Source organism: Caretta caretta, chromosome 7 (assembly GCF_965140235.1).
Source record: "Caretta caretta isolate rCarCar2 chromosome 7, rCarCar1.hap1, whole genome shotgun sequence".
Lineage (NCBI taxonomy): Eukaryota > Metazoa > Chordata > Testudines > Cheloniidae > Caretta > Caretta caretta.
In genome coordinates, this window is record NC_134212.1 from 1,067,123 (window position 1) to 1,084,430 (window position 17,308).

At 43.0% G+C, this 17,308-nt stretch overlaps 1 protein-coding gene across 1 annotated transcript in view; it reads right to left on the reverse strand.

Annotated features, from left to right (window-relative positions):
• Positions 1-2,884: 2,884 nt before the first annotated feature.
• The window catches only part of IHO1 (interactor of HORMAD1 1), a 31,036-nt gene continuing 16,612 nt past the window's right edge, over positions 2,885-17,308 (reverse strand). Inside the window, exons 3-7 of the mRNA XM_048856489.2 lie at positions 14,728-14,885; positions 10,285-10,333; positions 9,007-9,094; positions 6,376-6,479; positions 2,885-5,530 (exon numbers count right to left, since the gene is read on the reverse strand). Coding sequence (XP_048712446.1) covers positions 4,202-5,530; positions 6,376-6,479; positions 9,007-9,094; positions 10,285-10,333; positions 14,728-14,885 — 1,728 coding nt within the window. The 3' untranslated portion in view covers positions 2,885-4,201. The remainder of the gene's footprint in view (positions 5,531-6,375; positions 6,480-9,006; positions 9,095-10,284; positions 10,334-14,727; positions 14,886-17,308) is intronic.

The window sequence follows — 17,308 nt, forward strand, 5'->3', positions numbered from 1 at the left end:
CCCCTCGGTCCCAGACTGGAGCACCCTCTTGCACCCCCAATTCCTTATCCCCAGCCCCACCCCAGAGCCTGAACCCCCAGCTGGAGCCCTCATGTCCTCCTGCACCCCAACCCCCAATTTCATGAGCATTCATTGCCCGCCATACAATTTCCATACCCAGATGTGGCCCTCAGGCCAAAAAGTTTGCCCACCCCGGCTGTAGGGAGTGTCTCTACTGACGCGCTACAGCTGTGCAGCTGCACCGTTTCTTCTGGAGACGGAGCCTAAGGATCACTGGATCACCAGTTAAGTCGCCCCAGAGTAACCCTAAACTGCAAAGCTGTGCCCAATTGACAGATTGGGGATCGGCTACAAGGCTAATTAACCTATTAGCCCAGAAAGCACAGAAGGCCCAGGAAGGAAGCCCTCAGTGGGAGACAGACACATTGGAAGTTTTTATAATGGGGATGGGGAGAGCCATTGAACCAAACTGCAAACCCTGTCTATGATGGAAACCACTTCAAGCCAGGGGGTGCTGCCACACCCCCAGAACCAGCACCCCTGGTAGGAGGACACAGACTGGCAGGCTTCTGAGAGTCAGAGCTAGGAGAGCTCTCTCTCAGGGGGAAGATCCCTTCTGTCTCCCCCCTCCGTGGCAGAGTGAGCTAAGGGGCACAGGTGCTGACTTTGTCATTTCCTCGGGGGTGCTCAACCCCCGCTCTGCCCCCACTCCACCCCTTCCCCCAAGACCCCCACCCCACCTTTTCCTGCCCCTGCCCTGCCTCTTCCAACCCTATTTTGCCCCACCCCTCCCCTGAGCGCATCCCGCCCCTCACCCACCGCTGTATGGCGCTGAACAGCTGATTGCAGCGGGCAGGAGCTTATTGGCAGGGCCACCGGTGGGTGCTCCAGCCCCAGAGCACCCAGGGAGTCGGCACCTGTGCGTATGTGCAATTACAGAGCTGCACCCATCTGTAAGGGCAATGGTGAGAATGCTGTAAATAAATTGCACAAGGTGTTTGAGGAGCTCTCCGAGCGCTTTGTGGCTAGAGAAGAGAAAGGAGCAGAAGGGCTCTCTTGGCTCTGACTCTCGGAAGCCTGCCAATCTTTCTCATCCCCTTCCCAATCTATGCATTAGGTACAGCTTTGCCCCTCAGGGTTATTCCAGGGAAGTTTAATTGGTGATCCAATGATCACACTGCTGAACTGAGGAGTAAATTCCACCCCCAGGTGCTAGCTCTGATTGAGCTAGAGCATCGCCCCAGTGGTGTGTGAGGCCCCGAGTTCATACCTAGTGTCTGACCTGCATCAGTGCTGAGCACTGAGGAGCTGTGAGTTGAATACAGCAAGTGCTATGTAATGCTCAGGACACTGAGGAATGCAGCAAACACCCTTGATGATACTCACATGGTTTATAAAATGGCTCCAATCTCATTTCCTCCCCCCAGCTCCTGCAGTAGCCTTCCAAGCATGGCATCCCTTTTCCAGGGGGATTTTAAATGGGTGGGAGCACCATTGGGAGGCCAGTGGTGTCACCTGAGGGCATATACAATTTGAGTATTTTCTAGGGTATTTATTGCATTATAATGCCACACTACGCACCAGAAAAATCACATTGACTCCGCAACCTTAATGTTCCTTTAATCATCCAAAAGTTAGGAAATGCCAGAATTAAGTTCACCTGTGCCACCTTAATCCAGCCGCTTTGTGTCTGTGCATATGATACTGTTTTGAATTACACGATCACATCCTATTTATCCCAGCGGACCTCTGCCTCATTCAGTACCCAGGACGGACCGTGCTCACTGCATGAGGGAGAGCTTTGCAGTGTGTCTGTTAGCTAATGACCCTCTTCTTTTTTTCAGATCTTGGATGTGTGGAGATGCTGCAGCAGCAGGTGGACAGCAATGGCAATCCCTGTGTGTTTCTCAGGAGAATCCCTGAGGCAAAAAGGAAATGTCTTAATCTATGTTATTACAGTTATATTTTATTGTCCTTCTTGGGCCCTTTTAATCTGGGTGTTACGGGTACCCTGCGGAGCTGAGAACAGCTGAGTACTACCTCTGATGCTGCCATACCTGGAGGAGGAAGACGTTGAGATGGAGATGACTTCAGCTTGACAGATGATAGTCAATGCTCCAGGAGTCAAAGCATCCCTGAAGAGTGCAGAAGCACTGTGGGATTACACTGGGAAGGACAACTGAATTAGTGCAGCTGCTGTGCTAACACTTGGTGTCCACGGTGACACCGCAGCAACGAAGATTAACCTCTTGACTGAGCACCACGTCGGCCTCACGCAACTGAGCAAACTGAGCCCTGTGGTAGTGCGACTGTCCGTTTGGTAGCAGCGGTGTCTGTGGATGTGTGCACTCTGCCCCGCCGGTGTGACCTCACACGTATGGTGTGTGCTAAGCCACGCTGAGCGGAGGTTGCCATTTCATTTCTGTATAAAATGGTGCCCTCCGTGTAGTAACCTCGCCTGTAGGGTGCGTCTGGCCGCGGGGTATGCATGCCCACCCCACTGCAGCACTCACACCTTGGAGACTCGCTTAATCTTTTCTGTTGTTGTCACTCTCTGAGACATGTTAGTTCCTCAGAGGATCCTGCCACACTGATTGAAAATGTCACCTGTCACGTTCACCAAAGAGCATTAACACAGAATCTTACGTTACAGAGTTATAAAGAGTGATGTTATCCCTCTTCGTTAAATATCAGACAAGCTGAATAAAACTAATTATCCCAATTATATCCTCTGTAGGAGACAAACTAGCTAAACAGCATCTGCCTGTTAGCCCACAGCAATACAAGCATATGAGCCTATCCCCTGAAATCATGACACAGAAATTTGACATTCATGAAGAAATGGACTTGATAATCAAGTAATAGATAAACAAGGTCTTTTTATTTTGGAATGACAAAATGAGGCCATTTATATTCATGACAGCAGATCTCTTTCCTAAATATTGAAGTGTTTCATTTGTCAGAGCAAACCTGATTCTGTGATCAATAGAATAAAATTACTTTAAGTGATCAAAACTTAAACTCGAGACTGGATGTCTTTCTACAGGAGCTGCTATAGTTCCATCAAGCTATGAGCTTGAGGCAAGGTTCTCCAGGGGGAATTCTGTGGCCTGTGTTACGCTGGTGCTCAGAACTGGTGACCCTAATGGTCCCTTCTGACCTTAAAATCTATGAATTCGAAATCACCATTAATCAGAAATACGTAAGTCTTTTAAACAAAAACAGACAGAACCAACGGTTTTTCTTGGCATCTTGTTTTACGGGTGCCACCTTTCTAGGCTCTTCTTTGAGGCCCTAATACACTAGAAACACATAAGATGAAGATCTTGATTAGCTAAGAGATGCAGATGAGAAAAAAATGAGACTGAAACTGAAGAAAGTGACCAGAGAAATAAGCCTGAAAGGAGAAGAAATGCTATATTTGGTGAACACAAGATATTAGGGTTCTTTTTTCACACAAAAGGTACATTTACCCAGAATAGAGCAAAAGACTTAGGGCTAATCTTAACTGTGTGAAGTCAATCATAAGAATTCCCATTCATTTCCATGGTACCAGAATTCGGGCCCTTCGCCATCTGAACCACTCTAAAGAGAAAGAATGAAAAACTGGAATTAAAGCCCCAGGCCACAGACACTGTATTACATGTCTTTAAAAGTTTAAAATAGATTCCACTTCTAGATATAGTAACAATAGACTCAGCTGTGTTTCTGTGCCCCATAGCCTGCTAGCAGTGTTCTCGCTAGTGGAAATTTAGGCAAGCATCACAGACCCTCTTCTGCTAAGCAAAGATGACAGCAATTAGAAAACAATGGCATTTCTGTTAAGAGCAGGAAGACACCAAAATATAAAAATAAAAAAAGAGCACGTCAGCTTGCCCAGGTGAATGGGAATCCTTGCCTCAGACCTCATTTCTGGACAGAATACAGCAACATATTATCATTTACAATACACAAAGCTTGCCAATGACATTCCAATGTAATTTAGGTATGAGTACATCCTGTATATTGCCAGAGGGGGCTGCTATGTGTATGAAAAAGACTTGTCCCTCCATACAAGGCTCCAAGGTGCCATATGGTCAGTTATGTGCAATGTCTAAAGAGTGACAGAACTTGAGAAATTAAAAAGCCAACAGACCTAAAGAAAAAATGGATTGAACTAGCCACACTTTTGTTATACATCGGGAAAATCAAACAGAAAATGTCAATCAGAATAATCACTGTCAAAAACTAAGGAGCAAAATGTTGTATTCTTATGCTGGGCAGGGGCGAAAGAAAGACTTGACTTATTAGAAGCCATGGTGCTTGGGAGACTGAACCAGCTCATCTGGTTTTCACCCTTTATGTTACTCTCCCAGGGAGAGCAATCGCAGAAACAGAGAGTTCGTTTGGTATTGCAAATATCCTCTCTCCTCTTATTTTCCAGTATTTCCTTCCTCTTGGCTGCAAGCCATTCCAGGTTTTCATGGGAGTGGAGCACTGGCAAGGAGTTTTCTTTCTTTCTGTGTTGGGCCCTGCTTAGCTTTTGGTGACTGGGAGCTGAAGACCCTGGGCCAGAGTTCTCTGAATGAAGCATAACTGTATCTGTGGGAGAGTAATTTTTTCTGGAATCCTCCGACTCCATCCATCTGCTGGTCATTTTTTTTTTCAGACCACTGTCAGGACACTTGGAAAGGTCTCCTTTTTTCTGAGCAACGTACATTTGTTTCCTCACTGTTAATTTACTCCGGCGGGGTTTTTTGGACTTTTCTTTTTTTAGTCTGTTTCCTACAACTGTGATATGCATCATGTTGTCTGTGACAAAGTCTTCATCTCTTTGTCCAGCCATATTGTTTTGTACAGGAGGGTGGCAAAGTTGGCTCTGATTTTGTTGTGAAGGAGTCACAGTTTTGATTCCCTTAGAGTTCTTCCTGATTACCTTCCTCAGAGGTGTGGCTTGATGTATTTCTTGAGTAAGCAGCTGATGTTTCTCATGACTATCCCCAAAAACATCAGTGTTGGAGCAGCAGGCAGAAGGTGGATTGTTAGCAGAGGGTTGCTTTTCTAAAGCAGACTTCATCTCTTGGACAGTCATGTTTTCTTTGCCTCGTAAACCTGTAGTAGTGAGACTGACCTCCCTTCCAGCAGCTGTGTTTAAATCACTCTTGTGTGTATCATCTTTAGCTATGTGATTCTTCATATGGGAATCTCCATGTCTATTTGCCATTGTCATGGTGCATGGCTGAGTCTGAAATGAACTCGTTCTGCAAACCCTCATGGTCTGATAGCACTGACAGCATGTTTTCTCCTGACTGATGAGATAGAGGTCCTGTAATATATCTGGAGAGGTCTGGGATGCATTATCCTTTATGCAGCTGGGAAATCTGGAAGTGGAAATGAATGTCTGCAGTTCAGCTAAGATGCTGGGGAACGGTAGGTGATTTAACTGTTCACATAGCTTCTGATGTTGCTTATTCTGCTGAGATGTTAGTAGTTCCAGACTCTCCTTCAGTAACTGTAAATTGTTTTTCACATCTAAAATCTCCATATCTTTCTGGGGAAAGTAGTCAGCAGAGTAGAAATGTTAGGCAACAACCACTAAATACTCCAACAGTAACATTCAAATCAAAATGCCTTTAGTATTAAATCTTAGATGGTCCACTTAGCTTTCATATCAACACAAGTATCAGCAGTCTGGATATTTCTGTACAGAGCCATGTTTTCAAAAAGCAATATGGTGGTAACATTTCTTTGGATGGGGCGAATTTCTAATTCACTGTGATGTCTCCCTATCGTCATGAAGACAACATACCACTTCTTTCTGTGGCTTATTGCTTGCCACAAACATATACTGCGGGGCCCTTCTGGGGATGCAGTTCCACCTATGCAGCTTAAAGTCTGACATTTCAATCTTGCACCTTTATGACAAGTCATATTTTGCTCCCTCTAAGTCCCTTGTTCTCTCCCTGAGGCCCTGTCTGACCTGACTTTCAATGAGAAGCACGCCCAACCCTCTTTATCGGAGACGTACCGCACCAGCATTCTCCAAGCTGCCAGGAACCTGGCCCTTCTAGAGCACAGCTCCCATAGCATTGGGAAATGGGGCCACCACCACGCTGATGGCACTCTGAGAGTGGCACCTTCTATTCTGACGAACAAAAGATCACGATCAACACCCCAGCTTGGATCCCTGCAGGGCAGCGTAATGCATGATTACTAGATGGCAGAGTTAGCCTAGAATTAGCATTTTAATATACATATTTTCCTCTATTAGAATGGTAACTTTCATCTTCGTAACCTAGCACAGGAAGACAATCTAATATTTTGTTAATATTTTTTAGAGAAATGGGAGAAATTCAGGACCCAGATTCAGCACAACAGATGAATTTCTGAACTTACAGCTGCAAGTCTCCTCTCCATCTCCAGTAATATCTGCTCCATTTGGCTTTTGTCTGTTAGAGCATTCAGCACTGATCCATAGTGGGACTGAGCAGTCTCTTGCACTAAACAGGGAAGTCAATAAAAACTGCATTTACTCTTTAATTTGTAAATATGAATAAAATACTGCTTGATTCTTCCCCGGGGGTTGTGAATGAAATGCTTTGCTGTGCTACACAACCATAGTGACTGACCAGCTGACATCTTCTAGGTCATTAAGCTAGGAAATAAAGTAGTTTCCCCACACCACAATAATTAGTCTTAACATAGTCACCACTATTACTAGTGCCTAATACATGCCAAAGCAAAGTAAGTGTGCAGATGAAAAATCCTATATAATCTTATACCAAAACTCCATTCTTCTCTATTGAACTAAAGGTTTCTAATCTAAACGCACTCCACAGGGAACTACAGCCTCACCTCACTTCCTGGAAAAATCATGGAGCAGGTCCTCAAGGAATCCATTTTGAAGCCCTTGGAGGAGAGGAAGGTGATCAGGAACAGTCAACATGGATTCACCAAGGGCAAGTCATGCCTGACTAATCTAATTGCCTTCTATGACGAGATAACTGGCTCTGTAGATATGGGGAAAGCAGTGGACGTGATATACCTCGACTTTAGCAAAGCTTTTGATACAGTCTCCCACAGTATTCTTGCCAGCAAGTTAAAGAAGTATGGATTGGATGAATGGACTATAAGGTGTACAGAAAGCTGGCCAGATTGTCAGGCTCTACGGATAGTGATCAACGGCTTGATGTCTAGTTGGCAGCCGGTATCAAGCAGAGTGCCCCAGGGGTTGGTCCCAGGGCCGATTTTGTTCAACAGCTTTATTAATGATCTGGATGATGGAATGGATTGCACCCTCAGCAGGTTCATGGATGACATTAAGCTGTGAGCAGAGATAGATATGCTGGAGGGTAGGGATAGGGTACAGAGAGACCTAGACAAATTGGAGGATTGGGCCAAAAGAAATCTGATTAGGTTCAACAAGGACAAGTGCAGAGTCCTGAACTTAGGGCGGAAGAATCCCATGCACTGCTACAGGCTGGGGACCGACTGGCTAAGCGACAGTTCTGCAGAAAAGGACCTGGGGATTACAGAGGATGAGAAGCTGGGTATGAGTCAGCAGTGTGCCCTTGTTGCCAAGAAGGCCAATGGCATTTTGGTCTGTATAAGTAGGAGCATTGCCAACAGAGCGAGGGACGTGATCGTTCCCCTCTATTCGACATTGGTGAGGCCTCATCTGGAGTACTGTGTCCAGTTTTGGGCCCTACACTACAGAAAGAATGTGGACAAATTGGAGAGAGTCCAGCGGGGAGGCAACAAAAACCATTAGGGGGCTGCAGCACATGACTTATGAGGAGAGGCTGAGGGAACGGGGTTATTTAGTCTGCAGAAGAGAAGAGTGAGGGGTGGATTTGACAGCAGCCTTCAACTACCTGAAGGGGGGTTCCAAAGGGGATGGAGCTCGGCTGTTCTCAGAGGTGGCAGATGACAGAAGAAGGAGCAATGGTGTCAAGTCACAGTGGGGGAGGTCTAGGCTGGATATTAGGAAACACTATTTCACTAGAAGGGTGGTGAAGCACTGGAATGGGTTACCTACAGAGATGGTGGAATCTCCATCCTTAGAAGTATTTAAGGCCCGGCTTGACAACGCCCTGGTTGGGATGATTTAGTTGGGGTTGGTCCTGCTTTGAGCAGGGGGTTGGACTAGATGACCTCCTGAGGTCTCTTCCAACCCTGATCTTCTATGATTAGCTTGTAGCCCCTAGTGTCTTTAGCCCATAGACCCAAAGGTTTTCTCTCTCGCTTTTCCCAGGGTCATACTGTACTCACAGGCTACTGATTGGCTTTCTTGCTTTTTGCCTTTGCTTCTCCCATTGTTCTTGTCTGATCTCAGTTTCTGTGTTTTCTCACACACCCCTATCCTGTTACAACCCAGTGGAACCCTCTGCCCACCCGGTGCTAGTTTCTGGGCAGAGTCTAGGCCTTTGTTTAAAGTGTGGCCCCTTAACTGTCTCTTACAGCTGACTTAAATGAAGAGCTCATACACACATCAGTTTGAACAATGTTTTAACTCAACCCATAACAAGGCTTCACCCAGTTCATGAAAATATATTAAAGAAAGTATGGACCTGTGGATGGTTAGGTCAAGAATTAACAATCAACTAGAGATTGGGCAACGAGTTCCTATGTTAAACAATAAGAAACTAAGAGGACTGTGCCAGTCTTCACCCTATCTGTTTGCATGACATGTCCTTTTCCCTGACATAAGGGTCATTAGTGCTCCCAGTATCCAAATAACTATCATCATCTACACAGAACCAAAGATGTGCATAGTGGTTGTCTGTTTAAAAAAAAAAAAAACAACCACTTCAGAACTCTGCTTGACATAGCAACAAACAATGTGCAGGGATGGCAAATATTGGTAAGGGAACAAAGGTTCCAACAGGGAAAGAACGTGAGTGTAGACAAACCCATGAGCTTATAGGGTGTGAGAGTGCCCTACTAGTCTTATCTCTCAGCTTGGAGAAAACATTCGGCAGTTTGACAATGTCCTCTGCTATTAACAGAAAAATAGCAAGTGCTTACAGGTCTTAGAAACGGCTTCCAAGCAATCCAAAATTGATTTGTTTCTTGAATCCAATCTTTCTTCAAACTTGTTGAAGCATGTTTGCAACTGCAAAAACCAAGACAAATAAGAAAATAAATGGTCTGTCATCTATTCATTTGCACTACAGTATTTGCAATAAATTGTGAAAACTGAATGGAACGGCATCAAAAAGGAGTATTTATTTATAGTTTAAAATATTGTAATTCAAAAAGGCAAATGTATTAAACTAAAAATAAAATTAATGCACAGCAATATTTCTAACCTCTTTATTTTGGACTTTATAGCTAATTAATTCATTTAATTGTATTACCTATTGTCATGGTTCAGTCATATGTCATTTTGTATGTAATCAATGTGTGATTAATAGATTTAAATTGTAGGATTATAGGAGTATAAGACTGACAAGTATTTAGGAGTGATGTGTGTGTACTAGGTACGTAAGTAAAGTAAGGCTGTAATGCAAGGCCTATAGGTTAAGTCCTGTAAGATTTCAATTTAGCCAGACTAGGCCTCAAGCTTAAGGAGACTTGACATGAGTAGATGACGCAAGACTGACCCAATGCCAATGAAACCATAAGATTACTTTAAAAGATGTGCCAATGTATCTGTCCAGACTGCAAGACACCTGATTGTAACATCACAGAAAATTCTGCTCTGACTGCAGGTTATCACGGGAACATGTGTACGTAAATGTTAATAAGATGTAAATAGGAAAAATGGGAACTAAGAGAACAACCTCTGGAAAGTGGGGCACGCCAAAATGTATGGGGTGTGGAAGCACAGATAGATAAAAGGCGGTTGAAACCCCCAGGCATAGTCAGAACAACAAGCAGTTCCCTGGAAGGGAGAGGGTGGGAAGACTCCGAGAGAAGGCCTCAGCAGGAACTACCTTTCTATCATGACTGCCTGTTGAGAGACCCACCAGACTCTGTAATAGCTCTGGGTATGGGAGCATGAATATGGCATTGGCTATTGCTTGGGCTCTCTCAGGTTGTGTAGATGGGTGTGTGCATGTCACTTATAATACAAACACGATGTTTTGCTTGTAAGTGTGTTTGTGGTCACTGTATTCGTTCTTTGTGTGCTCTTAAGAGTCTCCCAATTTAAGAGAATTGTAAAGGGCAACTCACCCTATTGATCTGAAAACTGTAGGGTCACAGAAGCTGAGCTCATGCCCTAGGGACCCTACAGGTTAATGCAGAACCATCAATTCAATTTTAGATAAAGGCTACAATGTGGAATTTGGATTTACTTACCCCCTGAATGCTTTCTTTGACATTGGAAATAAAGGTGCTTAAAACTTCACTAAAATGGAAACACAGAGAGCATAAAATAGGTATGCAAACAATACTAAAACAATTAGAAATGAGAAAGGTTAGGGAAATCATGAGACATGAAACATTGCAAGACATAATGCAAAATAAGAGACTTTGTACTTCACCCCTTAAAATCACCTTACTTTCATTAGAAAAACCTCAGTGGCCTTGTCTCTAACAAAGATTTTTTAAAAATTCTCCCACTCTTGCTTTAGCACTGGTTAGGGTTACCAGATAGCAATGAGAAAACAGGACAGGGGGTAGGGGGTAATAGGTGCCTATATAAGAAAAAAATCCCCCAAAACAGGACTGTCCCTTTAAAAACAGGACATCTGATCACTCTAGCACTGGTACAACTCCAGAGATGCTAGCAATGGTGAGAACTGTAGACTGACTATTAGCATTTTTACCAATATGTTGTCAGCTCAGAATAGGACTACACGAGATGATGGTGAAATGCCTGCAGATGGTCTACACTAGAGCAGCAACAGTGCTAAAGCAATTGTAGGAAAATTTCAGAAAATCTTCAGTGTAGACAAGGCCAGTGTCAGGAAGAACTGTAACAGAGGGTAACAAAGGCCTTTCACCTGAATGACTGAATGTGTTTTCTGTAAATTAATCGACCTCTTTGATGTGTGCTAGCCAATCAGAATTCATATTCTTCTCATGATTAACCCATCAGGGGCAAAATGCAAAGATTGTTGCTAAGCAAAGAGCTACCTTGTCTCCCTTTCTGAGGATTCAGATCACTTTGGATTGATCATCTATGGACGAACTGCAGCATCCAAAAGGGCAGGGGAGGCAAAGTCTAAAAACTTTTGGGTAGGTAGGTGCACTCTATTGCTAGGGAAAAGAGGAGGGTCCTTGCAATAGTCAAACTGGTGGGGATACAACTTGATACATCATCATATTTAACTTTACAATAGTGATGCGTAATTACTATAAAAATTGTCTAATTCTTGGAGTGAGCTTTCCCTTGCAATATATACACAACTCTACATCACTTGCTGAAGTCCCACTGTGGACATAAACCCTCCCCCTCCCTGCACTGAGAGGTTCAGCAAGGAGCCAACTCAGGTACTAGGTTGATAGGTGCTATGTTAAAACCTAAAATAGATTGGGTAGAATCATTACAGGCCTTCCTTTTGTTTGCCTAGTTATTTCTCTAACAAAAGTGATCTAGAAAGGTGATGAAAACATTGGTTTCCTTTGATAGCAAACTTCTCCTACTCCAATGAGAGCCTGAAGATCTGACTGCATACAATACACTCAAGTACAATTTAGAAAAGCTGGACAAGCACAAGTCCATGGGGCCAGATGCGCTGCATCCGAGAGTGCTAAAGGAGTTGGCGGATGTGATTGCAGAGCCATTGGCCATTATCTTTGAAAACTCATGGCGATCGGGGAAGTCCCGGACGACTGGAAAAAGACTAATGTAGTGCCCATCTTTAAAAAAGGGAAGAAGGAGGATCCTGGGAACTACAGGCCAGTCAGCCTCACCTCAGTCCCTGGAAAAATCATGGAGCAGGTCCTCAAGGAATCAATTCTGAAGCACTTAGATGAGAGGAAAGTGATCAGTAACAGTCAACATGGATTCACCAAGGGCAAGTCATGCCTGACTAATCTAATTGCCTTCTATGACGAGATAACTGGTTCTGTGGATCAAGGGAAAGCAGTGGACGTGTTGTTCCTTGACTTTAGCAAAGCTTTTGACACTGTCTCCCACAGTTTTCTTGCCAGCAACTTAAAGGAGTATGGGCTGGATGAATGGACTATAAGGTGGATAGAAAGCTGGCTAGATTGTCGGGCTCAACGGGTAGTGATCAATGGCTCCATGTCTAGTTGGCAGCTGGTATCAAGTGGAGTGCCCCAAGGGTCGGTCCTGAGGCCGGTTTTGTTCAATATCTTCATAAATGATCTGGAGGATGGTGTGGATTGCACCCTCAGCAAGTTTGCAGATGGCACTAAACTGGGAGGAGAGGTAGATACGCTGGAGGGTAGGGATAGGATATAGAGGGACCTAGACAAATTGGAGGATTGGGCCAAAAGAAATCTGATGAGGTTCAACAAGGACAAGTGCAGAGACCTGCACTTAGGACGGAAGAATCCAATGCACAGCTACAGACTAGGGACCGAATGGCTCGGCAGCAGTTCTGCGGAAAAGGACCTAGGGGTTACAGTGGATGAGAAGCTGGATATGAATCAACAGTGTGCCCTTGTTGCCAAGAAGGCCAATGGCATTTTGGGATGTATAAGTAGGGGCATTGCTAGCAGATCGAGGGATGTGATCGTTCCCCTCTATTTGACATTGGTGAGGCCTCATCTGGGAGTACTGTGTCTAGTTTTGGGCCCCACACTACAAAAAGGATCTGGAAAAGTTGGAAAGCATCCAACAGAGGGCAGCAAAAATGATTAGGGGACTGGAACACATGACTTATGAGGAGAGGCTGAGGGAACTGGGATTGTTTAGCCTGCAGAAGAGAAGAATGAGGGGGGATTTGATAGCTGCTTTCAACTACCTGAAAGGGGGTTCCAAAGAGGATGGATCTAGACTGTTCTCAGTGGTAGCAGATGACAGAACGAGGAGTAATGGTCTCAAGTTGCAGTGGGGAAGGTTTAGGTTGGATATTAGAAAACCCTATTTCACTGGGAGGGTGGTGAAGCACTGGAATGCGTTACCTAGGGAGGTGGCTGAATCTCCTTCCTTTGAGGTTTTTAAGGTCAGGCTTGACAAAGCCCTGGCTTTGATGATTTAGTAGGGGATTGGTCCTGCTTTGAGCACGGGGTTGGACTAGATAACCTCCTGAGGTCCCTTCCAGCCCTGATATTCTATGATTCTATAATTCTATGATTCCAGAAGGATAAAGAAAAGGAGTACTTGTGGCACCTTAGAGACTAACCAATTTATTTGAGCATGAGCTTCCGTGAGCTACAGCTCACTTCAACGGATGCAACCATCCTAAGAAGGATAGTTACACTGATTGATGGAAGGCTGGGTTTCAGGACACATTTTAGTACCATGGACATCCTAGAATGACTTGAAAACCATGACCTGACAATGTTACCGTGGCCGTGATTTTGCCAAGTTCCTGAGTTTAAATAAGGCTACAAGTCTATTGTGGGATCACTTCACTTTACAAATTACAACACTTCTTTAAAACACTTGGACCGATACTGTACTTACCAGAACACATTCTCTCCTCTGAGAGAGACAATTACTTACCTGTAATTCAACTCACTGGCTGACTATAGCCAAGAAGGAACTGACTAGAAGGTGCTGGCGGCTGAGGTAGTGACAGCTAGTACTGTGCAACTGGGCAATAAAGGGAAGGCTCATGCATTATCCACCACTACCACTGTTTCAGAGTATCAAAAACTTTGAGCCAACGGTGTCTTGCACTGGGCGGTGTGACCCAAGAGTAATAATGCTGTGCAGATGGCATCTTTTAAAAAATATTTTCTTTGGAACTTACGGAAAAACAAAACTGATTCACAGAACAAACAAAACAGAATTCAGAACTTTGGCTAAACATTTAAAATTCAATATTTGTACATCCCTTTATTCACATATATACACAATTCTTACTCTCACTTCATAGGAACTAGAATTTCAGATTTTGTATAATCAGAGACCTTTAAAAATATCTCAGAAGAAAGGCAGTAACATACACAATCTGATTTGATTAAAGGCTTTCCACAAAATGTAGTTCACCTAGGACTCATTTTTCATATTTTCTCATTTTTTTAAATGAAATACACAGAGCCAGGAACTATTTCACAGCCTTCGGAGAACTGGTCATCTTTTGTACTGGAGACTGAAGCCCTTACTTTGCTCAACAAAACCTGATAGGATTAGCATGTACCTGAGCATCCTTAGTATATGACAAAGAGCTTATTAGGAAATGAAGTGGTCTCAGCAGAAAATACAGCTCTAATAATCTTGCATACAAAATAAAAATGATATCGGTGTAAATGTTTAAATTATGTAATTATATTCCTATTCAGTTCCACACAAATGTCCCTAGCAATCTCCTTTATTCTCTATGTAAATGCTGATGTAGTGAGCTTTTTGATCACTCACAACACAATCCTTTGAATTGAGAGAAATATGGGTTTTCATGGAGAATCTGCATGGAATAGAATCTGCTAATAAGATAAAGAAAGATGAAGGAAAATTCAGATAAAATCTTTACAGTTCCTTATGGTTTATTGACCGAAGTGTTATATAAATCTACATTGTAAGTATAACAGTCTCTCAGCCTGTGACTTCTTCCAATCAGAGAACATCTATAAACTTTCCTGCAGAAATGTGCAGCTTGGTCATGTTACTGGTTGTTTTTGCCATGAGAATGCCAGCTGCCTTCATAATGGATTCTTGCATACCTGTCATGTTTGTCCTTTATTTTTTTCTTATTCACTTCAAACTGCTCCAAGACATTCTTGAGGTTTCCAACACCAAAATTAAACGAGCCCTTTTCCTTTTCATCGCCACCAAACAATTGAGGTTTTGTCTGGTACTTCGTAAAAATACTGGGCTCACTCTGTTGTGTGAAAGAAAAAAATGACAATATTTAAGGTACAAAAATATTCAGAACATTCATTAGAAAAAAAATTCATGCATCAAGTTCTTGGCAGACCGTGGGGCACCACAGTGACTGGGAGTGACAGGTTGGATTGGACAGACAGATTAAGAATTTAATGAGATACTTGGTTCGCATGCAGTAGCTACATCAACTTCCTGCAGAAGAGAATGAAGGCTGGCTGTATTCCTAGCAGACTAAAGCAGGTGAAACTTTACTTAGATTTCAGAATGGCAGCCGTGTTAGGCTGTATTCGCAAAAAGAAAAGGAGGACGTGTGGCACCTTAGAGAGACTAAGAAATTTATTTGAGCAGAAGCTTTCGTGAGCTACAGCTCACCTCATCATTGCATCTGATGAAGTGAGCTGTAGCTCACGAAAGCTCATGCTCAAATAAATTTGTTAGTCTCTAAGGTGCCACAAGTACTCCTTTTCTTTTTACTTAGATTGTACTTTATAAAAAGAAAGCTTCCCTTATTTTGCTCTGTGTAGTGCACTGTATTGGTTGCTGTTGCCAAACACACCAGATATGTCCAGGAAAAAACATATGCTGTACTGCTGGATGGTAGAGGCTTGAAATGATGAAAGCACAGCAAGTTCAGAGGAGGAAAAGCAGTGAAAGAATTAAAGTTCCCACAGTGAGATATGCTGTAAATTATTTAACTTAAATAGCTGATGCTGAGCTTCCTACTAAATAACAACATTTTGTTGGCATGTGTCAAGGTTCCTTCCCCACTCTGAACTCTAGGGTACAGATGTGGGGACCTGTATGAAAACCCCCTACGCTTATTTTTACCAGCTTAGGTTAAAACTTCCCCAAGGTACAAACTATTTTACCTTTTGGACTTTATTGCTGCCACCACCAAGCATCTAACAAATATATAATAGGGAAAGAGCCTGCTTGGAAACGTCTTTCCCCCCAAAAATCCTCCCAAACCCTACACCTCCTTTCCTGGGGAAGGCTTGATAAAAATCCTCACCAATCTGCATAGGTGAACACAGACCCAAAACCCTTGGATCTTAAGCACAATGAAAAAAGCAATCAGGTTCTTAAAAGAAGAATTTGAATTGAAGAAAAAGTAAAAAGAATCACCTCTGTAAAATCAGGATGGTAAATACCTTACAGGGTATTCAGATTAAAAACATAGAGAATCTCTGTAGGCAAAACATTAAGTTCCAAAAAGACACAAAACCAGGAATATACCTTCCATTCAGCACAGCTTATTTTATCAGCCATTTAAACAAAACAGAATCTAACGCATATCTAGCTAGATTACTTATTAAGTTCTAAGACTCCATTCCTGTTCTGTTCCTGGCAAAAACCACACACAGACAGAGAGAACCTTTGTTTCTCCCCCCACTCCAGCTTTGAAAGTCTCTTGTCTCCTCATTGGTCATTTTGGTCAGGTGCCAGCGAGGTTATCCTAGCTTCTTAACCCTTTACAGGTGAAAGGGTTTTTCCTCTGGCCAGGAGGGATTTTAAAGGTGTTTACCCTTCCCTTTATATTTATGACAGCATGTAATCAACACCACAATATTCTAGCATCATACACTGGAAGCCAGTTTTTAATATGGTTCAATACGGATTTGAGGACAAGATTTTTAGTGTTTAATATTTAAGCAGCAAAAACCTCCTTCTCATCCTACAAACTTTCCAAACACTATGCTGAGCAAAATGGAATCAACTTTCCCTTAAATTTTTATTTAATCTGAATGCAAATCACACCAAATTGCCCTTTTTCATCTTGAAGAGAGAATTTCCTTTTCCATGTTGCCTGAAAAGCTACTGCAACAAACTGCAGAGGGGTCAGAAAGTCTAGAACTGAATTATTGCCTTAGACCACAAAACTGGGACAATTACTCTTCCCTTATCTCTAACGACAAGTGTCCTTATTTTGATCCTTAGGTATGTACTAATGGTATAAGTGCTATCTGAGTATGAATAATACGATTGCATAGGATACTTCTATTATAAAAGCATGCGAGAAATAGCTAGAACATACAGGCTTGCTCTCTCTGAAAATCAGTGACGTGTCTGCCATAATATAATGAACAGCAATGGGGTAAATACATTTTCAGTCTGTGGAAGTAAATCAGAACAACACTGGACATTGGGGTTGGTGTTCAACACATTGAAGTTGGTGTTGGCCCTGCTTTGAGCCGGGGGTTGGACTAGATGACCTGAGGTCTCTTCCAACCCTAATTTTCTATGATTCTATGATTTAATCTTTCATGAATCCATCTCTCTTCCATGAAGCCTACTGAACAGAAAGACACCATTGTCCACAGAAGGAATAACTGATATTTTAGCTTAAATGTCTGGTCTAAACGCATTTATGCTTGGAATAATTTTACATTATTTTAGTAATTGAAACAAAAAGATCAA